The 27,720-nt window shown below is 42.4% G+C and overlaps 1 protein-coding gene across 2 annotated transcripts in view; it reads left to right on the top strand.

The window, feature by feature from the left end:
• Window positions 1–65: 65 nt before the first annotated feature.
• Window positions 66–27,720, top strand: part of IQGAP2 (IQ motif containing GTPase activating protein 2) — a 122,724-nt gene continuing 95,069 nt past the window's right edge. The window contains exons 1-2 of one of the 2 annotated variants that reach the window (XM_041486072.1): window positions 66–132; window positions 21,581–21,680. In XM_041486072.1, coding sequence (XP_041342006.1) covers window positions 87–132; window positions 21,581–21,680 — 146 coding nt within the window. In that variant the 5' untranslated portion in view covers window positions 66–86. The remainder of the gene's footprint in view (window positions 133–21,580; window positions 21,681–27,720) is intronic. The other variant, XM_041486073.1, reaches the window with a different exon arrangement.

Genomic DNA, 27,720 nt, shown 5'->3' with positions numbered 1-27,720 from the left:
CCGCGGGCGCAGCAAATCAGCGGGGCCCGGGCCGCGCATAAGAAGGGCGGGCGGGGGCCGGCGCCGTCCCTCCCGGCGGCGGCAGGATGCACCATGAGGAGCTGGCGTCCCTGCAGCGGCCCCGCTACGGCTGTGAGTGGGGTCCTGGGCGGCGTTTCGGGACCTCTTCTTTTTTTTTTAAATTTTTTTTTTTTTTTTATTTGTTTGGGTTTGGGGGGGTTTTTTTGGTTTTTTTTGGGGGAGGGGGGGGGTGTTAAAATCATCCCCCCCCGCTCCCTTGCTGCTTTCTCGGTTTAAAAGAGCGAGTTGAAGGCAAAATAAAACCCGCCCAGCAGACTCTGCGGCAGCGCGCAGCGCTCCGGCTTCTTTTAGGTTAGCTCGCAGCCGGCTCCGGCTGGGTTTTGAACAGGTTTTCACGGGGCTGCGTTTTGTTCTGTAACTTTGTGAATGGATTATAGCTGTAATTCCGCATTGCAGCTCGGGAGTTTTAGATTAAGAGGTCGAGCTTCGGGTTTTAGTGTTGCAACTTGGTGTTACAGGTATGGGTTTGAGTTTTAACTTCCTAACTTGAGTTACGACTGTAGTTTCAGGTTGTAACTTGGTAACCTTTGGATTATCACTTCGGAATTTCGGATTATAAAAATAAACCTTTGCTTTCTAGTTTTATAACTTTGTCTTAGACCTTTGCAACTCTTAAGTACTTGGGATGAGGGGAGAGACCGTGCAGGCGCCAGGCATTTCTTTTCAGAGGGGGTGTATTTACTTCCCAAACGTGTGTTTGAGAAAAACCCTTGAGGCACCTTACCTCTTCCTGCTGCTGGTCTCTCCCGCCCGTGCTGCGATCTTGCAACCGCCTGTGCTTTTCCTGGCTCTTGTAGGGCAGAGCAGCGAAAGCCGATGGCTGTGCCATTCCTGCAAGAAATGCCTCTGGTACTTCAGGCATTGCAAAATGGGAACACACAAATGATTTGCAAAGTTCTCAACAACCCTGGCATCCTGTTGTCTAATGAGCAACTACCCAGTTCTTATCGTAGTGGCTTTGTTTAAAACCGGTTTTGAAATCTCCTTTTAGAAAGAAACACAAAACTCCTTAGCAGTGTTAAGGGCCACCTAGATTCCACCTAAGACAAGTAGAAAAACTTGGCAGTAAGGCTTTCAGCTTGCAGAATGCCATGTTCTTCTGAGCTCTCATTGATGACTGATTCACCCTATTGATGCCCTCTGTTGGGGCAGTTTGTGGTACCTGCCTGTAGGTTTCTTTTTTTGTTTTACCCAGTAAGTGGATGACATCCTTGTGAAAGTGTGTGTTTTCACTGGTTACTACAGGCATAGCCTGAGTGCCCATGCTATTGTGTTAGCAAAGGTGAATATTTTGCTTGTGAAACCAGTCCTCCCAGCTGCTTGTGCCGTTGCACGTGTAGTTGGGCAGTGTCCAGGTGTGCAGCATCGTGCTCCAACCTCAGTTTGGACACTGTCCACTTGCCTGAGATGCAGAAATGTTTGTTGTATGCCCGTCAGGACACCAGCAGCAGGGGCTTTCCTGTGTAGCTCTGGCGTGGCTGGTCTCAGAATATGTGGGTCTGGACAGGTAGAAGTCAATGTGTCATGACTTCTGGTAAAGGCAAAGATTAGGCTTTCACTTAAAGCAAAGAGCTCATCCTTTGAGTCTTGTTCTTGCCTGGGTGCTGAGGATGAATTACCTTATTGCCAGAGCTGCTCAGAGTATTTTAAGGATTGTAGGCCTCAATTATTATGGGAAAGAATGACCATGTTAAGGACACTAAATATAGTTTTGAAGATATGGTCTATCCTCTCAGTGCTTATGCTTTGTATGGTAGCTGAGAGCATTTTGTTCTAGTTACCATGGGGACGTTCATGTTCTGAGTTGTAGCCACTCCTGGTGTCAGATCTCTCTGCCCCAGGTACAAGAGTGGATGAGAGTGCACTTGTCTTTTCTAATGGTGCCTCCCCTCTGACCAATAACGTCTGCCTGCTCGGGATCCGGTAGTATTCTGTCCTTCCCTGAGTGAGAAGCGCTGGCTGCTGTACCACACTGCATCCACTTCTTTCTGCAGTGCAATTTTTGCTGCAGGAACCTTTGAAATGACATTCCTTTCAAGAGACTAGGCAAAGGCTCTTGAAATATGCCACGCTCATGGCAATATTAAAAAAAAATACACCAAAAAACTCCATGGAGACCTCCATACTTTAAAGAACAAGCCATAGCCTTGTCTGTAGTGACAAGTAGAGGTGCATGTTTGGGTTTTTTTGCCTGTGTTTAGAGAAATACATATGTTTTATCTGCATTTGGCTGCCATTTTGAGAAGTGAAGAGACCCAGCACCTTAAAAAAAACCAAACAAAACCCAAAACAAAACAAAAAAAAAAAAAGGCTCCCTAACTACAAAACATTAGTGTTGTCTGAGCTGTTATGAAAGCACATCATAAGTTGTAAGTTCCCTGCATAACTAAAACTTCACTTTGGGTTACTGACAAAGAGTTCCCTTTGTTGAGAATATCACATCTATGCTGGATTTCTGAAAGAGTTAATAAGTTGTCCAAGTTAGGCTATCAAATTTCTAAGACCCCTTACTTGGACTTTTGACTTTGGCTTCAAGCTCCTGGCAGAGTTTGTGTATTGCTCTGAAGAATGCTAGCATTTTACTATCATAACTTTCTGCCAGGTACTATGTAAACTGGTGCGTGGTTATGAGTAGCATTTCACTGGGAAGACTTATCCTGAACTTGAAAGATGTTGTACATTACAAGCTTTGCTGATATAGTAACACGAAAAACATCTAGAAAAAAAAAACTTAAAGCTGATAATTTCCATATTTAAAATCAGGAAATTGATGAATTAAATCAGTTGGTGCTAGTTCAGGATGAGCATGGTTCATGGGAGAATCAGAGCTCGGAGCAAACTCCTAAGTCTTCCCTTGGACTATTAGGGCGAAAGTTTTGTGGCTTCTTGGACCACATGTTGAAAGGTGCCTTCAAGTCTGCTTGCTGTCGATAGCTTAAAGGAGATGCAGAAGAGATTTCTGTTGGTGCTCCACTGAGCCCTTCAGACAGATATTTGTCTCCAGTACCAATTCAAGTGTGAACGTCAAATTACAAGGAGGCCAACTTATCCAGCCGAAACTGTGTTAACAGACACACTGCAACTGAATTTACATAGTGGTTTCCAGTCTGGCTACAGCTGTTGCTTGGTTTATTTCTCAATCCCAGCACAATCGGAAGCAGAGGTTCGCAAAACTGCAGAGAATTGGGACTTACATTACAACTAGAGGTATGAGCCATTTTTATAACAAAAATGCTTGGTGCTGTGGAAGATTGTGAAGACAAAAAAAAGTATAAATCTCAGATGTGCCTCACAGATTGAACCAAAATGGGAAGATACCAAATCAGGCAATGGTGTATCTTTGAGAATGCTCATTTCCTGACATTCGCAGTGCCTTCTTAGCTGGTTTTCCCTGAAATCTGTGTGCAGAAACAAATGTTTAGGTTCTTGTGAATGGTCTGAATGGCTTCACTGCGCTTCCAGGAATGTAGTGAAGCTGCAGAGAGTGAGTGTCTGGATTTGAAAAGGATTTTAGGCATTAACATGCTCAGAGTAGCTGAATGAGTCCCTGAGTCCCTGTCTACTGAGCTAGGTGCTCCAACATCAGCAGATGCTTCTGTTGGAGATGCAAAAGTCTTCCTTCACCTCTGCTGCTGAGGCCAGAAAGCTAGTTTCACAGGGCATGGGTGATGGGTTAAAACAGGGGAAAACAGATTTTGGTATCCAGTGTTAAGGGCGTTGCTTGTGCTTCTGGTGCTGGCTCCCAGAATTGCTACTGTTTGGCACCAGGAGTTTGGAGATGAGGCATAAGCAGCATGAAGCTTCATGAGGGAGTGCTGCTCTGCCTGTGGAGACAGGCAGGGCAAACCTGAAGTGAAACACAGCCTACGCCTCTCTATGAAACTATACGTAGCTTCTTTGCTCAGCAGGATGTGAAAGTTTGCAAACCAGTGGCTTTATGAAAAGCTTTTAACATAAAACACTATAAATTTGTCTGCATGTCTAGTAAGCGCAGTGAAACAAATGACTCTTTTTCAGTCTAAAAAGGGGGAAATGTCTTTTGGTAAGAGTTCCATAGGCTTTTCCTAAGTGAAAACAGATGGGATTTTGTTTTTTTAAAAAGTTTTTTGAAACTTAAAAAAAAAAAAAGCTTTGCTGTGTCCTATGCATATATATTCTTTTGGGTGTATGCTTTCTTGTAGTGCTTGTGACTTATGAGAACACTTCTCCTTTTTTATTGATGGGTGTTATTTGGCAACCAAATACACTGTTTATCTCTTCCACTCTTTTTGTAGGTTGCTAATAATTAAACTGCTGAATGAGAACTCAAAAAGTTTAACTGCTTTGTTTAACCAAGTGCACATAATTCACTTGGTAGGAGTGGTTCTCTGTGTGCTTTTTGTACAAAGCAGGTTCATCTCCCCTGAAGTCTGCTGGTAAAGAAAGGACAGAGCTATGTTACAGCATGCTTAAAGCTACTTGAATGCTGTTGAAACAGGAAATATTAATATTGCAGTGGAAACAGGATTTATAGCACATGTGAGCGTGCTACTTCAAGTCCAATACTTGAGGCAGGGAATAGGAAGCATGCAGATTTTTAGCTCACCTCTTCCGTCAAGTGGGGTTTGTTACTGTTGCTGGTTCAAGCTGACTATGTTTTACTAGGAATAACCTTACATGTAAGGAAGAAAAAAAAAAAACCTGTCAGTGACAGGCAGGACTGGTGGGTCACATTTCAGTGCGATGATAAGCAAGTGTGCTCTCCTGTGCTTGCTCCTTGCAGGAAATGATTAACCTGCTGTGTTTGCTTCACTTGTGCAGGCTGTTATGTTGTTTTTGTGGAACAGGTATCCTTGAACTACTGCATGTTGTGGAATGCATGTTGTGCAGGGGCTGGACAGGGGAGATGTGCCTACTCTGGCCTGACTGGGGGTGCAGGGGCCAGGTGCCCCCACCCTGGGGAGAGATGCCTGCTGTACATGCCTCATTTGCTGATCCCTGATAAGACAGGCTGGTACTAGGGCTGTGTCCTGCACATTCTTGGGTCAGCACTTCCTGCACCTTGGTACTTAGGTTCACCTTCAGAAAACAGCAACCTTCCCTTCAGAGTAGTGCCAGCTGGGCTTTGAAGAGGTTTGCTGAACATATACTGCCTTATTTTCACTGCTGGGAGAAGCGGGCTGCTGAGTACTGGACAAGGCTGCTGAGTGTCTGACAACCACAAGGATGGGGTTGTGCTGGAGACCAGCATGTTGCCCTGGCACTACTCCAGTTGAATTTTGCTGGTTGCTGTGATGCAGGACAAGAGTGCCCTGGCCCGTGGTGGTGAGGGGCAGGTGGGGCAGGCAGTGCCTGCAGTGTGTTCTCTGGTGGCCAACAGCCTTGGTAAGGTGACAGGAGAGGGAGGGAGGGAATGGGGTACTAAACCAGATGGTTGTCCTGTAAACTCTGCACAGTGAAACACTTAGCTTCTAAATACCTTTTGAAATGTGTAAGCAAATAAACAGCCATTAAGAACCTGTGCTGGTGGCTGATTTCAGTGTGGAAATTACTGTTTTGCTCAAATGAATATGCACTAGCAAGAAATATTTATCCAGAGGGATTGTGTCAATTCTTTGTTATCACTTATTGCCCAAGCTGCGGTCGTCTAGATAGAAATTCTTCAGGAATCAGATTGAAGGAGCACTTCAGAGCTCTGATACACAGCAGCTGGCAAACTGCTGCCAGCCCATAAAGACTTTCTGCCTCCAGGTGTGGTCCTGTCCTGTCTGCCAGCCAGGCTCCAAAGCTATTAGAAACTACTGTCCTCATCTCAGATGCTTATCTTGGCCTTCGTGAGCAAGGCTAAGCAGTCCATGGCTTCTGCTAAAGTGACTGATGAAGGATGTGGTCTCTGCCAGTCCTCTCTTGTGGACTCTGACCTGCTTCTTTGAAAGTGCAGTAAAAGCTTTTGTGGCATCTAGCAAGGTATTTAAAGCAACTCTTACCAGGCTTCAAAGTATGTAGAGGAATCTGTAGTCATGCATGCTATCAATCCTCTATTGTCTATTCCTCCTGAAATGAATAATAACCTCCTGCATTTGTGCTTGATTTATGAAACTGCTCCATAAACTGATTATATTTGTGGGATTGGACTCCCCTTTTCTGGGAGGAGAGCACAGATTAATCCAGAGGCAGCTGGAATGGGAAATGCCCAAAACCTGTACAGAAGTGTGCTTCATTAAGGCAACTGCTTTTCCACAGGGTGGTAGGATCGAACTGTAGGCCAGTAAGTGTTTCACTTGTGTTTTAAGGGCGTTGTTTCAAAGATGTTTTGAGGAATCATAGCTGAGTACTGGGGGCTACCTGTGCCTAATACTCCTGCTGAAGTATTAGAAACAAGGCAAGAAACCCTTGAACTAATAAAGGACACGTATTTTTTGAGAATATGCTCCTGTGTCTAGTGTCAACGTCATTGATAAGATGTCGTTTTTATCTGCTATTTGCACTGGTATTCCCTTGCCTGCTTTGCTGCAGACTGCTGCAGCTGGTGAGGTTTCAGCAGCATGAACTTGCCTTCAGCTGCTCTGTCATGGTGCTGAAGACAACTTCACCTCTTACCAGCACAAATACCCAGTCTGTCAGGAAGCTAATCTCTCCTAGCAGAGCTGATTTGCATTGCTGGATTTGCAGTCACCTCTGGTCTGTGCAGGGGGGTGACTGCAGGTTCACTTGCTGACCAAGGCAGAGGGACTTTCTGGCCAGGCGGGATTGTGGGCAGACAGAGTTTAGAGGTGTTAAAAGTGCTCTGGAACCACACCCTGAAACTGTGGTTTTGAGTGTGCTTTCAGTCAACTCTGCTGGTGGAAGAAGTGACCTTGACTCCTCGTGTGAAATTATTTTTGGCTGGATTAGGTCCCCAGTCTGGTTTGCAGCATGAGCCTGCAGACAGGTCTGCCAGCATGATGGAATAGCTTGAGTAGAGATGAGCACCAGCACCTGGAAGAATGGCAGATCAAGTTAAAGTTGTACGACTGCTGCACATAGAGATCTGGAAAGTGTGCATGCAGTGGGGCAGGAAAACGTGCAAGCAGAACTCAAAGGTGGACTGGGGCACACAGGAAGGAGTGTCACGTGCATCGCCCTGGTGTCCCCAGCTGCCTCTGCTGTGGTGCTGGTGACAGCCTTGTGCCCTGTCTGCCTGAAACGGCTGGGGCTGCTCTCAGCTCTCTGTTGCCCAGGGAGTTCTGAATTGCAGAAATATTTTAAAGGTAATCTTGTCTTTAGTGGTGTAATTTCACAAATCCATGTCAGTAAAGGCATGGCAGTGTTTGCCAGGCAATGCTACAGTGCTAAGAAATTTTGAAGAAACTGAGTTCTAGGCTACCCAACCAAGAAAGAAAAATAAATGCTTTTTTTACACAAAGTGAGATTCAAGATGCTTTTTCAACCTCTTTTTTTGTAGCTGATAAAATTACTCTTGACTTGCGGGGCCTCAAAACTATGGAGATGAGATGTAACTTGTGCCACTTATTTGTGATTTTTAGTTTTTGCAAGACCAGCTGATTTACCCAAGCTGCAACTGACTGGATGGTCTCTGTTAAGTGGTAAACAGTTTTAAAATTTCATATATTTTCAATACAGTATAGCAGAATGAATATCAGCATGAGCAGGTTGGGTGTAACTAAAAAGGAACATGAAGGAGGGTAGAGTAGGGATTATGCTTAGAAAAATCTGGGGCAAAGCTTTAACCAAGGGAAAATGTCAGCTGTTTGAAAATGGGGCACACAGTAAACATGATTTCACTACAACTGAGCTAAGAAGTAGTTTTGAATACTGCTTTTCAGACCACGGCAGAGCACAGATTTCTTCACTGTGATTTAGTGGACGCTGGGAGAAGAACCAGCCTGGCTTGGCATTCGAAGCTGCCTGGCAGCTGATTATTGAAGGTGGACAGACAACTGATCTTCAAGGACTGGATGTGACTGCCTATTAATTTATATCACCTCTGACTATAATATGATGTTTAACAAATGGGTTAGAACAATCCAGAAAATACACAACTTTTTATCACTTGTAAAACCAGCCCCTTGTGCTCCAACTTATATCTACACACAGAAAATGAGAAGTAAGACCACATGGTTTTGCTGAAGATTACACAGATATGAGCTGTCCTAGAACAAAATGAATCAACTTTCTTAGTATTGTGGTTAGTAACAGGCAAAACAAGGGCTGGTGTTTCCTATGACACTGAACCATGGCAATAACACAGTATTTCCTCTTTTTTGGGGGGAAGGGGGGTGAGGGAAGAGGTGTAGGGGGTAGGTTTGTTTTGTTATGTTGTTGCCACACTTAAACAAAATTAAGGTGCTTTGTAAATGTTTGTAGAAATGTCTGATAAAAACAGAGGTGGATTTCTGTAATGTTCATCTGTATTCTTTCTCCTGAAACTATCAGGAAGCTGCTGACTGGTAGGCTGCTTCTGTCCAGGCTACAAATGCTTCCCATTGACAGGCCTGGACTCCCAAAAAGGAAATGAGTAGTTAAGAATTTTCAGTTCCTATACCAGTAGTAGAAGTTGTCTCCAGTAGCTTCTCAGGCACATTTCAGATGCAAATTTACACCATGATCAAGTTTTTTAATAGAATTTCCTCAAGTTATAAAGCATAAACTTTCGTATTGAAAGTTGACCATTTGTATGAAAACTGTTATAAATTCGGTAGAAGGTATTTCATGTGTGCTCACAATTCACAGCCTTTAGTGTGGAAGCCGGGAAGAGGAGGAATACTTGTGATGGACAAGGTAGTACCTACAAGGTAATACCTACAGACCACTTGTTGTGACAGTGGGTCTGTACAGAAATAGTTACCATATAGAATAGGAATGGTAAAAACTCACCTGGGTAAGGTACTGCTGATGAAGTATATTTTTACACTGCTCCACTCCCTCTAGCAGCAGTAAATGCCTCCTTTTAAGGAAGCTGTCCATAGACTGAGTTGGAAGCCAGCACAAAACTTGGAAGAAGAGCTGTTTACAAGCTGAGCAAAAGTCTTGATTTTTGTGAAGAAGTGCTTCAAGAAAGGAAACAAACTGCATCTGTAATAAAATTCTGTGCCTAGCCCTTGTGCGTGGCACAAGGACCCAAATTTCTTTTTTGGATAGAGACTTCAAAAATTGCAAACACTTAACTTAGTTTGGTCTTAAGTTTATGTATGTTGCTTGTACTGCTGTTGCCATAGCAGTGAATGAATGCTAGCTTCCTTTATTTTGGTGGTCTTAATTTTGGTGCTATTTCAAGCAAAATACTTGGGTTTGGGGTGTTTACATAATGCTTCTGATATGCTACTGATATTTTTTATGCAATTGATATTTAGCATTGTCACTGTGATGCTCTCATTAGAGGAAATGTGCTCAAGGTGACGAGGAGGTCAGTACTTACTCAGTTAACCCAAAAATTACTTTGGGTTATAAAGTAGACATAAGAAAGTAACGCGAAAAATTAAGATATTCAAGATGCTGTGGACAAAGTTTCTCTCAGGTTAGAGGAAATTTAGTAGAACAGATAATAATATTTAAAGACTTGTGAGTGTATGGTTTCTCTCAGGTTAGAGGAAAATTAGTAGAACAAATACTAATACTTAAAAACTTGTGAGTGTATGGTTTATGTAAAAATTTATCTTTTGGGTGCAGCTGTCAAAGACTTGTCCTGGAAATGAAAGTACTTGGTTTATTGATAAGTTAGGAGCAACATCTAGCTCACTCTGTATCTGATTTTGCAGTGATGTATGCAATGGTAGATGTGTCATTGTCACTCAGAACAGCTTCGAGTTTCAGTAAATATGTACTGGATGTACTGACTTAAAAGGTCAAGATTTGTCTGTTCTTTTCAAACCTTGCTCAAAGGTCTGTTATTCAATGCTCCAACACTTTGTAATTTTGCTCTCACTTATGGTTGTAACTCTTGATGATGAAGGAAAAAATAATTCATATTACTGGGTATGTGTGTGAATGAGAAATAAGGGTCAGAGTTGTCCAGAAGCCCTGTGGGCGAGTGCCCTACAAGCAGTGCCTGCCTGCCTGTGCACTGTGCTCCTGAAGTGACCTACCAGGGAGTACTGGGAGGAGGTTACCCTGGAGCCAGCAGTATCAGCTCCAATACTTTTGCAAACACTTGCTTATTGCGTAGTGAAAGCAGCCTGGCAGGCCTCAAGTGATAACTGAGGTCATTGCTGGCCTGGCACTGCCCCTGAACTGAGCACCTGCACAGGCACACTGCATTTGCCCCCCTCCTGCAAGAATTTATCATCTCACCGTGAAGCAGGAACAAAGGTACATCCTCTGTGCCTTTCTGCCTCTGTGTGGACCAGCACAGCCCACAAAGCCAAGAGGTTTTGGAGTAAGCTTCTAACTTGTGAGCCTGATGTTGTGTCTCCACCCTTTATTTTGTGGCTCCTGCTTGTGCTGGGCCATATCAGCTGTAGAAACAGCTACTGAATGCACAGGAGTTTTGGAACTTGTTCAACAAGCAGCTCAGCTGCCTTCTCAGGGGAGCCAGGAGTGCTGGAGAGAAGAGGGCAATTGCCATGGCTCTGTTCTTCTCTGCCTTTGAGTGCCCAAGAGTCCTGCTCATCACCTGAACTTACCATATCTACATATAAGTATTATGCAACATACAGCATTTCTTTACGTTCTTGTGAATTTGAAGCCATTTTTGTATGTAAACCATTCAATCTCATTGTCTGTGTCTGCAGCTGCAAACTGAATTTTCAGGTCTATTATCCCGAGTGCATAAGTTTTTTTCTCCCCACTAAGATTAAACAAAAAAAAATTTAAAAATCCATTGTGCTTTTAAGCTGAAGAATTTTGAATTACAAACTTTAAAGATACTGTGACCATAACAATTATTTAGGAATTAAAAGCCAGGCAGGCAGAGGCAGATGTGCTCTTGCAGTTTAACCTCATGGTATATTCACATGCTTATATTTGTATCTTTAAGGAAAAATGCACTGCAACATTTCAGGTGTTTTCTGGAGCTCCTTTCAGAATGTGGAAAAAGTGAACAGATGGTTTATTCAGACCTTGGTAGAAGGACCCTGCAAAAGACTGGCTGTGAAAGAACCAGAAGATGATGAATTGGCAAAAGAAGAATAAAGACCAGATGTCAAGGCTGAGGGTTTCTACACTGCAGTCTTTTTCATGGTGATTTCCAATTTACTCAGTGATTAAGTGGTGGTCTTGCTCTATGGGTTTTCCTAGACAGGTGTTTCGGTCCTCTGGAGTCTCATGGCTCAGATCAAGACTTCTAAAGCTCTACAGTATGAGTTACTTAGTGACTCAGACACAGCTTTCTCTGCAGATTCCCTTTTATTCCAGAATTCCTGCCTGTCATCCTTATTTTCTGTTCCTTAAGCTACACATGACCACATTTCTTTCAGTTGGTTACTGTACTGAGAGTTTAGGTGATAGGAAGCTTTTTGGTTTCAGCTGTCCAATGATCTGAATATTGAATCCATTGGGTAACTCTTTCCTCCCAGACTTCTTTCAGGAGGTCTGAGGTTTTCACCCCTTCCCCTCTCTTTCACTTCCCCTGTTCCTGTTCTTGTCTTCCTCTTTTCTTGCATTCAATTGTAGCATTCAAATGTAGCCTTCCCTAAGCAGCCCCTGGGTAGAAGAGGTTTGCTACAAGTGTAAATGTTCTGGCCTCAAGTTGTGATGCAGATAGGTTTTCTTTGCATTTTCAAGACTGAAACAGAAATTGAACAAGGTCTTGACTTAGCCAGAAAACCTGTGCAGCATTTGCTGTCTTTTGAATTTCTACCAAGTAGTAACAACAGATGCAGAAAACATTTGTGTTGTGCTCTTCATTTCAAGTAGTTTGCCTTTGGTGAAGCATCAGTAGCTCTTGTCAAACATGCCTACCTTCCTCGGGGTCCTTCTTTGCCACAGTAAGCCTTGTGCTTTATTCTGGCCCTGTGTGTTGGCTGAGGTGCCTTAAACAACACAATTAGGGTGATCTTACTGTTGCTAGGTCGGAGGTTTTGCTGTGCAAATAGCTGAGAGGAGTGCCACAGAGGTGTGGGTAGCCATGTGTGGGAGCACACGATGGGCAGGTAAGCCTGAATTTGGATTTCCCACCGTCACTGTAGTGAGTTCTGTCTGTGCCCTACCCTTCCTACTGATGGTCTCCAGCCCCACTTTCCTGTTCTTCCACTCGCTTCTGCAGTGGCTTTCTGCCCTGCCACCAATGCTGATGGGTGCGGTTGTGGCCTCAGGCAGTGGCGTGATGTGATTACACACAATGAAAGCTGCCTTTGGGGTTCTGCAGAAGGCTGCATGCCCAGTCACCTTTCCTGTTAACTTGTTGAGACTCTTGAGTCCAACTGCTTGCATAGGGATGAATGCCTTTTGGATTAGTTGTTTTTGTTTTTTTGGCATCATCATCACAGTGTTTTAGTGACCACAAGTTACTTGTCCGTTTATGTAGGTGTGTGTGTACATCTGACTTATTGATATATGTGCAGTTCTCTTCAGAGAAAAATTAAACTGCCTAATACTAGAAATAAATTTGATGGCATTTTTAGGCAAAAGACTTGCATTTGTCTTCTGACTAAGTCTAATTACAGGGCTCATACCGAGGCACATTATAGACACTAGCATTTTTCTGTCTTTCATAGTTGCATAGTGCATTTTACTAGCCTGGCAAGATTAAACTGTCTTTCTCATTATTTTGTTTACAGTCTGCTTGTGCTAAGTTGAATTGAGGTCACAGTAGGTAAAATGTAAAGAAATGGAATCCATATGGTGAAATTTTGGCTCTTTTATTTAGGATTTTTATGTATATTACTAATAAAAAGCAAGCAGGTTAAAGTAATTCCAGTGAAATGAGCAAAGCAAAAGGTAAATGTGTCAAAATACATAGAATTCAAATTGCAAATTCTTTATTTAAGAAAACAGCAAATGGATAAAGGTGGTAAAGGAACTCTTGATTCTTTATTTTCTTATGAACTAATCTCTGAAGAAGGAAAGTTTCTGAAAGCTGCCTTGAAGTTTGGCTGTGCTAATGTGTTTGGACTAAGGATGTGGAGATAGTATAGCCTGTGAGTGAAAGAAATAGGTTGTAATTGGTGTTCACTGCCTCCTCAGGGTCCATCAGTGTGAGTGCTTCCTTAGACTTGAGACTTTTTTTGGGAACTTAGACTGAGGGTTTATTAGTAAATAGTGAGTATGAGTAAAGAGTGTTAAAAAAAAAAAAAAAAACCTGAATGAAGAGGGCTAAGGTCAATTGTCTAAGTTGACCTAAAAGTTTAAGGTCAGAAAGGAGCTAAAGTTTTAATGGTGTTTCGTGAGCACCTCAGTCTTGGGAAAGCCTGTTGTGCCTTGAACTGACCAGCTAGCAAAGTATGCAAAGATACAGTTACAATTTTATTAAGCAATTACACCAAGTATACTGTAGACAGTGAGACCAGCAGTTAAATTTTGGTGAAAGTGGTTGAGCAACAAGCTGATACATTTCATTCCATGTTTGTAATAATAGATGGCAACACTCGCAGCTAAATTAAAATGGTTGGGTTTTCTTCTGCTTCCTTTAGTTCCATTACTTTTTCTCCTTGTTCTTCCAAACATACTGAACAATTATAATGAAGTTAAGATAAAATGAAACTTTTCCTGCACAGGGTTAAATTACCACGCTAGAAAAGAGATGTCTATGCTCTAGTATCATACAGTAAGGTAATGTCAGAACTACTCAGTGTCTTTTAATATTTACCTCTACTGAAGTCTCTCATGTGACGATACAGTAGAAAGCTGGAAGTTTAAAAGCAGAGTACAGGATGTATATACCTGTAAGCAGAAAATTGAATGTTAAACTTTCTGGCAGCACATGTAGTCATTTGCTCAGTGCCAAAGCCAACTTGTGTCTGTGGTTAAATGAGACGTTTTCTAAACTTTGTGGGGATTGAAGTATCTTGAGACATGTTTGAGGAGCCCTACAGACTTTTGCTAGTGTCTGGCTGAAATGAAGTGGTTTTGACACTTGAGTTCAGGAGCATGGAATGTGGTTGCTGTTGCATCACTGTCCCCTGGTATGACAGTCCCAAGGTCCATGTATTGCAATAGCACTCAGTATCTGTAAATGGATGTGGCTGACCTTGTGGTAGCAGATATGACTGAAATAACACCTTTATCAAGGAAATAGGAGGAAGAGCAGGAGTCGGGAAAGTAAATGCAGGCTCTCTGGGAAAGCTTGGGTGAAGGACTGGTTTAGCAAACGTTTTGAATTTTATATCAGGATGTCTTTTACTGGATATTTGTGTTCCACACTCCCATGCTAATGGTGTGTGTTTGCTTTCCCTGTTTGTGCAGTGTCTGGCAGTTAGATGTATTCCAGAACAGTGGCCCTGGAGATCCCGTGTGACACACAATTTGTGAGAGTGGATAATATCTATCTGCTGGCCAGAAGATGCATTTATGTTTTTGTTTGAAAATACAAGCCTGCATGCTTTGACAATGAAGTAACTAGATTAGGAGAGACACAGCCATTTTTAAGGGAGAGAGTAGTTCAATGTTGGAAACATTTGAATAGTTACATATTGAAGACCCCTACTCTTTAATTAAGTGTATAGTCTACTCTCTCATGTGAATCTGCCCTCCAAGTTCACGGCTGTCATGGGTTTTTTAGTGCTTGCAGCGTCTGCCTTTGTCTAGAGACCTTCTTTTGAGCGACTTTCAGGGAATGAACTGAATGCCCCTAACTGGAGACACAGAAAAATGTTCAGGCCATCTGCTTTCATTGCAGTGAGACACATGCTAGTTGCTTGCAATTGTACTTTTTGACAGAAGAAATCTATAGAAATCTGTTTTTAAAGAGCCTTAAATTTTTCATCCAAAGGTAAACAACTTCCAGCATAACAATAGACCTGTAGGTAAAAAATACCTTAATAACAGAACACTTGTAATAGGTGTTTGGTGCTGTAAAGCCATTTTTTCTTAGTAGCCTGCTGAATTATCTCTGTTCACATTGTTATAGTTGACACACTTTCTTCTGCATATTTAATAAATCATTACATTGGATACCTGCACGTTGATATGGTAGTGGAGGCTCAGGGGGAGCTCCATCTGCTTGTAGCTTTGAGAATTGTTTTTCTGATATCTGTACATGAATTTTTCCCTGTATTTTGTGGCTTCCTAGCAGTGCTCTGAGCTCCTGTCCTGTTGCACTGAGGACAGCTCGGGGAGCAGTGAGCCTGCCTCAGAGCATTGCCAGTTCAACCTGCTCCAGGTACAGGGCTTGGCTGGTGCAGCACATGAATTGCCAAACTAGGAGCAACCGTGGAGTTGAACTGCCCAAGGCAGGTACTCATGGGGTGCTAGGTACCTGAGAGTATGAATTTTACTAGGAATAAAAAGAAGGCACAAAAGATGAATTTATTGGCCTCTTTCAAACTAGTTATATATTCTCTCATTACATAAGGTTTTAAGTCACTGTGACCATCTAAAATGCAATTAGCTTTTTCTTAGCTACAGCACTGAATTGTGATGACTAGTGCCTAAGGTCCTCACACTACAGGGAGACATAAATAGGGTGCTGCCTAGAGCCTGTTGTACTGGGCTCAGCTATCACTGGGACTGGCTATGACCAACAAACTGTCAGTCCGAAGTTTTTGTGCAAAAAGGCTCCCTGGCTTTTGTTTTTCTTATAGATTGGCTCTGTTAAGTACTTTTGACTGAACTAATACTGGATAAGGGGTATGAGCTTGGGAGGAGGACGCAGGAAGACGTAAGGGGGCCATATACAACATTTGCAGAACTTCTTGTGAGTGGACTGAAGCACTGCCTTGCCTTGCTTACTGTGTGGCTCGGACAGCAGACAGCTGAGACTGCAAAATGTGCTTTAGCTAATGTTTAATTCAAGCGCTCTCATGAAAAACTTTTATCCCGGCATTTTATAGTATGTACTCCTGTGTCTCTTTCTTTCCCCCCCTCACCCAGCCCTGACTTTACAAATTCTGTTCTGTCACCATAAGAGGATTTTGTTCTCTCCATAGTCTGTTATGTCTTGTTCATTGAGCTTCCCTGTTGGGGTGCCAAAAGAGCCCTCCTCCTTATTGCTCACGTCTTGCTTTCCATGGGAAAAAGTCTCTGGTGGCAGGAAATTGAGGGGGATTGGCCCTGGGAAATAAAAGCCTCTGTTCCTTTCTTTGCCTTCAGTGTAAGAAGTCCTTTGATATGTCTGTTCAAAATGCCTTATTAAAGGGTCTGTCTGCTAGGAGCAGCCACGTGCTGTTCTTAAACTGTTGCAGATAGTCATATGTGTGAGAGAAAATTAATGATCAGGAAGCCTTAAGTGCTGTTGTAGGTTTTGCAGGGCTTTTTTTTTCGAGCTTCAGTTTTTCCAAGACCACAGAAACTGTTTGGTAAATTATTATACCTGAATTGCTTAAGGATGCCTCATAAAGTGTTCCATAAATTTGTATTTAGAAATTGTAACAAATATTACTTTTCCTTGCATGCTCTTTTGTAACATTTTAAGTTTAGCACCCTTTAAAAGTACAATCCATTAACTGATTTGCAAACTGTTACAAGTTAGATCTGTGAAACATCTCTTAGTTAATGTGAATTCAAACCTAAACTACTGTGATCAGCAAGACAAGGGTGGTGATTATAGCTGCTCCACTCCAGCCACATAACAGCCCATCTGGAGTGCTGTATCCAGCTCTGGGGCCCCAAGCATAAGAAGGATGCTCATCTGTAAAACCGGTCCAGAAGAGGAGGCCACAAAAAATATCAGAAGGCTGAAACATCTGTTCTGAGAGGAAAGACTGAGAAATTCTGGGCTGTTCTGCCTGGAGGAGAAAAGGTTCTGGGAGATCTTATTGTGGCCTACAAGAAAGATGGAAAGGCACTTTTATAAGGGTATATAGTGATAGGGAAAGTGGGAATGGCTTCAGACTGAAAGCATAGATTTAGATTAGACATTAGGAAGAAATTCTCTGAAGGTGGTGAGGCACTGAAACAGTGATTAGATTTCCAGTAAACTCAGTATCAGTGTAAATTATCTCTGTGATCTTGGGACCTCCAAAATCCTTGTCATGGATGTAATATGAGGATGAGCTCTGAACTGGATGATGTTGAGAGAGACAGTACTTGTTTTTAAAATTCTTGTGTAAAGCGACCACATCTCTGTGAACCTGAAGTTATGATTCTCTTTCTGGATCCTGTTAGTAAGGTCATGGCTCCAGTGGCCCTTGTGCACCTGGGCTGATTGCTACTTTCAGTAATAATATTGCATCTTCAAATGTTGTAGCTCTATTTCTGAAACTTTTAAATGTTTTCATGTTGTCTACTAATGCTGAGTCTGACTTAGTAAATCCTGCAGACACCATGTTGACTGTAGGTCATGGAGTGCCGTGGGTTGGATTCTCAGCTCTGTGGTCAGTAACTGGCATAGCTCCAAGAATTTGCCAGCAACTGGAGTGGCTATCTTGGATCAGGGCACATCAGAAAGTTTTTGCAATTCACAACCAGACCTCAAACATCAATTAGTCCTAGATACTGCCTACACAGGGCAATTTTAGGATGAGGAGGGTGCATGTAAGTACAATGTGTGAGTTGATGGAAGCTGACCAAGTCTTCAATTTAGGAAAACTCCTAGGTAAGCACTTACCTTTGTGCTAAATATGTAGAATATACATACATAAAAAAGCTGCCAGTAGAATGTTATTTTACTTCTGTTGGATCAATTGTGAGAAGAATTGGAAAGTTGGTGTGCTGTACTGAGAATAAATCTCCCATGTGTGGCAATTTAAGCTTTCGTACTGCTCACTGTTCCATGTGTTTCATACACACTCTTCCTTTAGTGTTTGTTTCATGAAGAAGTGTCTGTGGGTGGACTTGGTTTCTTAGCTTATGTTTTATGTCTACTGACTCTTGGCTAACAGGGTGTCAACACCTAAAATGAATTGGAATAGCTTTAAGGCTAGCATTTTTACTAGTTCTTGTTGATTGTCCAGGTGCACTCCTAACATTCCTTCTTCAAGGGGGTATTTTAGATTTTTCCTTTCAATTTGAAGTTAAGCCCCATAATTAATGAATTTAATCATAGAATGTTGTTTAGATTCCTTTTTTCTCTCTGTATAGCTTTCATGTGTGCCCTGTTCTATGGCATTTGGATCTTCTCAGCTGGAAGATTTTGTGTCAGGATCCAGCTTGGTAGAGATCCCCAGGTGAAGCCCAGCCCTGATTACTCTGCCACAAAACACCCTTTATTGCAGCTCTGTCTTCCTTTGTGAGCTGAGCATTATCAAAATGTTACTGATATAGCAGAAATATATTTATTCTTTCATCAATCTTCCTAGTCTTTTGACTAATACTTGCGCAGTTAAACAGAAAGACTGAGCTTTCTGTCTCCAAACCAAACTTGTTTTTGTGTTGAACTTGGTGTGGCTGGCTTGATGGATGCTCTCAGGATGTTTGAAGAAAGATGTACACAGGGCTCTAGTCAAAGGCTGAAGCCCTTGCCAAAATAGATTATTATAGGCTAGACTTTAGGAACCCAAGCCTTCAAAGTAATTGCCTCTGCAGCTCAGTCCTGAGGCCACCTGCAGGTTGTCATTTCTGTTTCTAAAGTTGTGTCTGCAACCACTCTTGATGTGATAGCACAGTTGCTTTGAAGCCAGTCTATGCTGGAGGGTAAATGTGTAATCAGACTTATTGGAAGCTGGTGTTGTAAGAGACTCCTCCCAGGATTCGCACTGTAGGTGTTGGCATTCCCTGTGCTCTGTATTTTCAGTGCTCAGATATCCAGCCCAGAAGCTTTAGCTGCTTTGGCCCTGACAGAAAAGTCTGATTTCCAGCTTGTGGGCTGCTGATACCCCCTCCAGAAAAGAGCTGGGTTTTCCACTTCCCGGAGTGTACGAGTTACTTGTTTTTGAATCTTGCTCTTACCTCTCATTGTTGCAGTATTTCCTAAGCAGAAAAACTCTTACAATTCCACCATATCTTTTGGTGCCTTCATCCACTCTCTGAATCAATCTTTGCAAATAATTTTAATGAGGGATTTGAGTCTGGCCAGGGCTGCTTGATCTAGGATACCTTTGTTGGGGATGGGAGGCACCCATGGATGTGCAGATCCAGGACTAAATTGCAAAGCATTAGTGTTATTCAGGTTAATTCCTAGATGGATACCATCCATTCCATTATATCCATTATCAAATGGGTCATGTGGTATTCCTTCACTTATATTCAGACCAGCTGCCTTTTTTCTGATTTGCTTATGGCTATGTTGAGTTGTCTTTGGAGGGCAGGACTGAACAACTGTTTAAGAAGTTACGAGGAAAGGGCATGGAAATTGTCATGAGGGATGAAGGCTTGGCCTGATATTGACTGTCCCACCCTAGCTGACAGGGCCATAGCCAAGTAGGACAATCAGCTGGGCTCTTCTGACATCACTTGTCTCTGCTTGTGAGCACTCACAGCTGAGAGTGCTTTTGAAAAGGGGCCCTTGATCTCAGTGTTGCAAGCAATAAAAAGATATATTCTATTTCGGTGTGGTGGCTTGTCAGTATTTTCCCCTCGCTCTGGGAAGTCAGGAGCTCTCTGCAGCAGAGGAGCTGTCATGGAGTCAGAGCAGCCTGTCTGGTTGTGCTCTGATGGTGGTGAGGGCAAGCAGTATTCGAGCAGCCTCCGTGGCCAGTTTGCCAGGCACAGTGCTTTACCATCTGCATCCCATGTTTGCCTCCAAACGAATGTTTTAGTTCACGGCAAGTGATACACTGATCTGAGAGCTCATTTTAGAGTCATGCTTATTGGTGCTACCAGACTTAAAAGAAACTCTGAGCAAGACATGTATTTGTTTGATTGGTGTATGAAATATCTGGGTAATTAGGAAGAGCAATCTTAAAAGCAAAGGAAGATGAGAGATATCAACTCTGATGTAGTCATTAAAATTTAAACTACAAAGCTTGAAGCAGCTATACAAGACCTTAACAAATGTATGGTAGCATCAGTCCAAAATGTGGGTGCGTAGTGTAATTCCTTTTGTGTCTTCTGTAAATGCCTGTGACATCATTTCTCTGGCTTTTTTTTTTTTGGTACAGGTTTCAAGGTATGCAAATACTTGCAAAACCCGGAGTCCTGCTGTTTTTAAGTGCCTTTTACTTGAGTTGCCTGTGTCCATTACCTGAAAGTGTTTATTCCCTACTTGTCAGGGAAAAGCTGAGAACTTGCTCGTGGCACGCACGAGTCTGTGCGGGAATGGAACTAACAAAGCACATCACAGTGCATTTCAGGAGGAGCAGGGGCTGTGGTTTTTTACTGAGGATGTGTCATGATCTCAGCTAACCAGCTCGTGGGATGCCACACAAAGCAGCTAGTCCAGCCCTGCATTTCCTTCCCCTCCCTTGTGCCTGCACCACGGTGCCTGCAAGTATGCAGTGGCTCAGATCAGGGAGCCAATCCTCCCCAAAAGAGTTCTCTTTAGCAAGAGCTGCCCCTCGTTCTGGTTCACTGATGCACCCCCTGCGTTGCTAGCTGTGGTGTGTGAGGTGATGTGAGCATGTGACTGAAAACATGAAAGAATGTAGGACCATATTTTTCACAGAATGATCAAGGTTAGAAGATATCTTCAAGATGATCTAGTCCAACACTCAGCACAAATAGGGTGTCATTTTGGTAACTGATGCATGTTGAAGGCTGTTTACAAAAGCCTCGCTGCTGTGGCTGAAATTCATCTAGAAGTCAGCACCAGCAGTATGCTCCTTCAGACTCACTGCTAGAAACATTTGGAAGAATTGGGAGAGCTGCTCACAGAGGCCCCTTCTGTGCTCTGCATGTAGAGAAAGACCAGTAACTGGGTAGTAGATGTAAATAATTTGAGTTATTTGCAGCTGGAGATGTGCACAGACGTCCTTAATAGGCTGGGAGAGTGTTTTTATGGGAGGTGATGAGGTTGCAGCAGTAAGTAGGAGAAACCACAGATGGTTCATTTGATTACAACCATCATCACCTCCATCAGTGGAAGGCAGCTCAGCATGTTGCAGTCTCACAGGTTCCTGAAGCAGCAGCCAATTCCCACGTTGTCCTTGAGATGCCTTTACAGTGTGTTGTCTTTGTCTCCATTGAGGATCTACTTAGCATGGGGCTGCTCCACCTGCTTCTTGCCTTGAGCTTCCTCATGAGAGTCCTCAAACTCTTCTGAGGATGTGTAAGCTGAAACTGTGCTGGCTCCCAGCCTCAGCCCCCCGTGTTTGAGTGCTACATCAGCCCCACCGCAAGTGCTCCATCCTGCCCCCAAACCAGGCAATGGCCTCAGAGCAATACATGCTTGGTCTTGAAGAAGTGAAACTTGAGGAATTCTCTGTAGAAAGAACAGAATACTCTTGGTGACCTAAACATCTTTGTGCACCATACTACAAAAGGCCTCTCTTAAAGAGAAGTGATAACTATTTGTATTTCCCTTCTTCATCAATTCACCCAGATTCTAAGTAAAATTGCTCTAAAAATCACCCGGACTCATGTATAACTTGATATGGGTTTCTGTTTGCAGCTATTGTGGATGATGAAAGGCTTTCTGCAGAGGAAATGGATGAGAGGAGGCGGCAGAATATTGCTTATGAGTATCTGTGCCACTTAGAAGAAGCAAAAAGGTGAGTAAATGAAAGCACACTTATTTCTGGCCTTTAAATGTGGACATTAGGGACTGTTGTGTTCTTGAGCATCACAATTTTTGATTCAACATCTTGAATTATTTGGATTAACTCCATGTCAGACTGTCATAGCACTCAGTATGAGAAACTAATGCCCAGTATGAAAAGTCTGATTCAAAGAAACATTTAGAAATAATCAAGACAACATCCTGAAACTGGCTGTGGTGCCCAATTTCACTGAAAGTTAGGGCTGGATACCAAAACAAAAGGCTGTAGTTTTGTGAGAAGCTGAGTCAGGCTTATGTGACTAACTGGGGAAAGTATTTTGCTCCTGGCTCTGTGGCTGTGCTTTCTTCTTGGTGCTACTTCTTGTGGAGTGGCTCAGGTTGCTAAGATGGCAGAAAATCTCCTGGGCTCTTGCAGGTTTAATGATTGATATCACCTCTGTGTGGCAGTGGTAAGTGCAGGCAGGGCAATAAGAGAAGATGGACTCTGCTCTTGCTTCAGTTCCTGCTGGTCAGCAGTACTCATCTCTTGAAGCAACAGCAACAGTGGTGAAACACTGATTTGAAAGTGCACAGAGTTCTGATCACCTTTGTGCAAATGTACTGTGCTATGTTCACTTCATTCTCAAAACAAATATTCAACAACATTTTCATAATTAGAGAGCAGGGAAACAGGGTACAATATCCTTGTGCTTTTGAAGTAGCTTCAAGTGCTGCAATTATTCCATATGTAAAAGTCTATTTTATATTCTGTCTGATGAGACTCTTTTAAAGATGCCTCTTATATTCATGTTACTGTTATTGGCACCACTGGTAGTGTCTTGCTTTTACTCTCTGTTTGTTGATGATGGTGTTTTTGCTTATAAACTGTATTTGGATGACTTTCCTATGAATTTCTATTGAGAAAAGAAAACTTGAACTGTGATTAGTAGTGCAAGCTGTGAAACCTTAGTGTGAAGATAAAGCTTAGCATCTTTGTAATGGTTTAAACAAGTGTATTTTGGTCAGTAATCTACTATTAAATTGTGCTCTGGGCCTTGAATCCACAGTATTTCCCTCTCAATAGCTGCCAGTGGTTTTGTCCTAGGGGTATTGTTATAAAAATCAGCCATTCTTACTTCCTCTTCACTACATTGTTCCATTTGGTGTAGCAAACATTGCCTCCTTTGCTCTTTCTTCCTCTTTCTCCTGCTGTGGTTCCCTGTTCAGATATTTAAGATGGCAAGTGTTGTCCTGCTGCCAGGGAGGACTGACCTGCTCCACATGCTCCTGCTGCCCTCATTGTGCAGTTGCAAGAGGTTGTCCTCAGTCAGATGAGTCAGCTTGCTGTGCTGGCTATGTGAAGGGAATTTTTAGCTCTTTTGCCGAGTTAGTTTTCTGTGGTTTAGTGAGCTGACTGGTCTGATCGAGGGGTGAGAGGAGAATCTGACTAGGCAAGAAGAAAAGGATGGGATGCAGCCCCACACTGGAGAGAGGGAAGGGAGCAGGTTTCACTTGTGGAGGTGTTAGATCAGGTCCACCATATCAGCTAACCTCAGTGAGTCGAGGTTTGATTTCACTCAGGGTTTCTCCTTGGTATGTTGCAACTCACCTATCTGCTGCCTTATGGCATCTAGTCTCCAAATTCAACTTTTTCTCTTCTGCTGCTATTATGACTGCCTTTTCTTCATGGCTTTCTTCAACCTTCCTCTTTCCCAGGCTACTTGTCATTTTGAAATTGAGTCCTCTAGCTCATTTGAAGCAGCTCCCTTGATATTTCACAAGAAGATGTGAAATTATTTTTACAACTAATGACTTAAAATAGCATCTGCTATGAGTAACCTCCTCCCCTTGCTTGTATTTATTTTCATAGAGATTCTTGCCACTAGCAGTTCTCTAGAAGCAGCATTCTTTTATGGACTCTGCAGTCCATGATGGGACTTCATATCCAGGGCAGTTATTTCTAGTTGTTAGGTACCTGGAAGCTTTTCTGGATCTCTGGAAAATCAGAATCTACTAGTACTGTTCAATGGTGGTTACTTCATAAGGTGAGGGTGAGTTCTGCAGTGTTAGGAGCATTGTACCTCCCTTACTGAGGGATTGGGCTGTCATGGATGGAGCTGATGTGACAGCACGATGCTGCTGGATGTCCTCCTCTGCCTCAGTGCACTGGTCCCAGTGCTCATTAGGAAGGAAGGGGTGACCATGCAGGGTGTGGTAGAGGCCCTGGGAGTGCTTTTGGGTAGGCAGAGCTGCTGTGAGAAAAAAGAGCGTGTGAGGGGAATCTTTTCCCCTCACAGAGAACCATTGAGGCAATTTTGTTGTACCATGAGACTTTGCCCCAAGACACTCTTGCTACTGTGAAAACAACCCAGCAACAAACAGGAAAGCTTGCAGAAACAAGTAGAAATGCTCGTGTCTCATGGCTGTGTAGCCCCTAGCCCTGCTTTCCCAGGAGGTGGCTAATGTTGTCCAGGGAAGCTGAGCTAGTGCCAGGCCCAGGCTCGGATGTCAAAGGTGCATGACCACGCTTTTCCCAGCACCAGTATGGAGAAATGGGAAACATGAGAAAGTTGTGTATCGCTTCTCACTGCGTGGTTATTCACTCTGTGTGCTTGATTGGGGTGAAACTTGTTGATATGCAGTCCTTGTCTGTACCTGCATGATTATAGCATTTTCACTGTCACTACAGAGCCTGAACAAAACGGGGGACTCTGGAAAGTGAGATAGAGAGCAACAGGGTCACAATTTAAATGAGACCAGCTGGGGCGGCTTGAGCAAAGGGTTCTTCCACAGCTTGTCCTGCCCTTCAGCTGCACTGGGAGAGTGCTTTCACAGGAAATATTCCCAAGTGATGGGCATCTGCAGCTTTGGCTGCTGCTGGGTGGAGGGGTCCCCGTTGGGTGCTCCCCAGCTCTGCAGCAGCACCCATGGGATGTGCAGGCCCTCTTCCCCTGCTGCGTACTTGTGGCAGCGGGTGACTCAGAGGATGGTGCCTTCAGCCCTAGGTGCAGCAGCTAGTTGTGAAACCACCCAGAGCTCTGCCTGCTGTCTGCTTGCTCACAGCAGTACCCTCCTGGGTGAATCTGGGGTGTGGGAACTGCCTTTATGACATATTTCATCGTTGTCATGAGTGCTTGGAGAGGACTTTTTAATATTCAGAACACTGTGGATATCAATGGCAATAAATAGACTGAATGAGTAAGTCAAGGTGAGTTTTCTAGTTGGCAGCTGCTGAAATGACAGCAAATACTATTTTAGATAATCAACTGTGTGCAAATACAGTGTGCTTTGGTCCATATTGGAGAGTAATAAATATTGAAATAAACAATAAATAGCAAAAGATCAAGCAGAACATGACTGGGGCTATGTCAGGAGACATATTTTGCTTCTCTCCATGTTTGTAGTGAAAACATTATTTTGTAGCAGCTCTGCATTTTAAAATTCCAGAATTAATTAAACAAGTGAAGAATGTGTGCTTTCAGCTGCTTTTCAGATCACTGTTTGCATATTTAATTATGGTAGCCCAGCTTTAATAAAAACTTGGCTAAAAGTTCAACATGAAAAAAGAATCCTGTCACTAGTAGCTGATGGTTCTGCAAATACCTTCTGAGCTAGGCACAGTATCTGTTACACCTATACAACATAGGAAATTGGTTTTTAAATACAATGAGCAGTCTTGTAATGTCTGCAGATGTCAGTAAAGTTTGATAGGGTGTTAGATTTGATATTGAGGAAAGAATCTTTTTTTGGTTCAGTTGCTGGACCCCTTTCTTCTTGAGATTGCATATCTAATAAAATAAGATTTTGGTTGCTGGTATATATTGTTTGATTTATTACTTTTACCTTTAAGCAAAGTCTCTTGCATACTAAACGAAAAACCAAAAAGGAGCAAAAAATTGATAGCATCCCATTTCCTTTAACTTCTGAGAAGGAAAAAAGTCAAGAATATACAATTAGGAGCAGGGATTTTTGCACTTCAAGAAATGTTGCCATGGATGCCACTAATAGAAGCCCTCCAGATGTTACCCTGGCACATATCCAGTATAATTTGGAAAATCATGCTAGTAAATAGCAAAGGTTTAAGGTGGCCATAAACAGCTGTGTCACAAGCCCTCAGGTCTTCTTGGATTATGTGAATTTTAACAGGTTCATGCCCACATTTTCCCCATCCCCAGTCTGGTGAAAGTAATATTGACCACAGCGTCCTCCTTTCCAAAGGAAATCCCCAGCACACCAAATTCTGGCTTGGGTTTGGCTTTTGCTGTTGCTTGTCTCTGCTGATGTGTAATTACTGCACTGTAAAGATAATACAGATTTGAAGGATTTAAATTGTGATTGAAGATTTGGCATATAAAGCAAATCAAATTTTCACTAAATGTGTTGTGGCTGGCTAGGCTTATAATCATCCATAGTAAAGTAGATACTGTTTCTCTTGGCTTTTAGAAATTATATCTTCTTATGATAAGATTGAATTTGAGCCATGGAACTCCTCATTTTACTAGCCTTGACTCTCCCTGCATGAAATGGAATATACTTTGTTTCATAAAGCATATTCTGCAATTTCATAAACAGAGCTGCCAGAACATTTTTTTTTTCTTGCTCAGCTGTTCAGTAAGGCAGTAAGTTGTATAAAACACTGAAGTTTTAGCTTCAGTATTAGGACAATAAAGATACAGTAAAAGAAAATAATCCAGGAAATTTCTTTTTGAGAAGTCTTTTTTTTAAATGTTGAATAAGTAAATCCTCATTTTTCTGCAACTTCATTTCAATAGAAAAACAAATTGTCCTGTTTTGTTTCCAAAACCTGCCTCTTTTATAATGTTGGTTTTTGTTAATTGGTTTGCAGAGTTTACTTGCAGTATTGGTTGATGATATAATTATGAACTGCTGAACAAAAATGTACCTACAGTTTAATGTAGTGCTTACATGGCTTTTGTTAAAGCCAAAAGTTTTGCAGTACCATAGCACCACAGAAAGCTCAAGTTGCCAGGACTGTGGGATCATGGAGGGTGGCTAAGTGGGTCATTGTTTCTGGGGAAGGCACCAGAGTCCTACAAAGACTTGGTGTACTACAAGTGAAGTCTGCCAAGTTTCATGTTGCTGTTTCTCAAGGGATAAAATTATGGCAACCATTCAGCTCCGGCAGGTCATGAGTGAATTAATATTACTCAAATACTTTCAGACTACAGGAAAGGAAATATTTAAACTCCTGTGCCCTTAGTAAATATAAAATATTGTAATCTAGCTGTAAAACTATCTAATTCTAGGCAGAAAATATAAAAAAAAAATCTTAGTAACATGTTTCATATGGGTTTGTCAGAAAATTCTTTTGGGATTGGTAGTCTGCTACCATATTGTAAAGTATGAACTTTGTCTTCCCACCTCTGCCTGCTTTAAGCCAAATAAAGTACTAGTGAACGTGGCTGGCAGCACTTCTGTAAAGGTCAAATGTTTGAAATTAGGGTGTGTCATGAGGTGAAATTCCTTGAAGAAACTTACTTAACTGTGTTATACCTATTGCTGAAGTATCTTGGTCCACACAGAAGTACTGATCAACAAGTGTTCTTGCTGTTTCACATCTTGGTCCTCAGCATGCTTACCTAGACTGCCAGATATTGGTAGAACAGCGTTTTGTTTTGGAGAGTTATACAATTGTGCAGATAAGCCAGAGTTTTTATATGCAAGTGTGATGTCACTGTTATCAATCTATTCAATAATTGCTTGGATAGTGATATTTGCATATGAAAAGTCTCAATGGTGAGATCTAAAGGCAAGAGAAACCTTTTGTGCTAGTTTCTGTACAGGATGCATTGCCCTGCTTATTGGCACGTTGAGGTAACGTGTAATGGGTCATTGCTCAGCGTGTATACTTGTGGAATAATGATGCTGAGTAATGATGGATGTAACCTTTGTTTTTGTAGATTGAACCGTATGGCACTTGTCCCATAGCATGCACTGGAGTAGTTCTCTTTCTCAAAGTTTTCCACGTTTATTTTAGGCACTACTGTCTTGTAAAAGGAATTGTAGTTTGGTGGTGGTTTTTTTTTGTTTTT

The sequence above is a fragment of the Pyrgilauda ruficollis genome, unplaced genomic scaffold (assembly GCF_017590135.1).
Source record: "Pyrgilauda ruficollis isolate IOZ18807 unplaced genomic scaffold, ASM1759013v1 scaffold74, whole genome shotgun sequence".
NCBI lineage: Eukaryota > Metazoa > Chordata > Aves > Passeriformes > Passeridae > Pyrgilauda > Pyrgilauda ruficollis.
The sequence above is the reverse complement of the archived record's forward strand: the minus strand, read 5'-3'. Positions and strand labels throughout refer to the sequence as shown.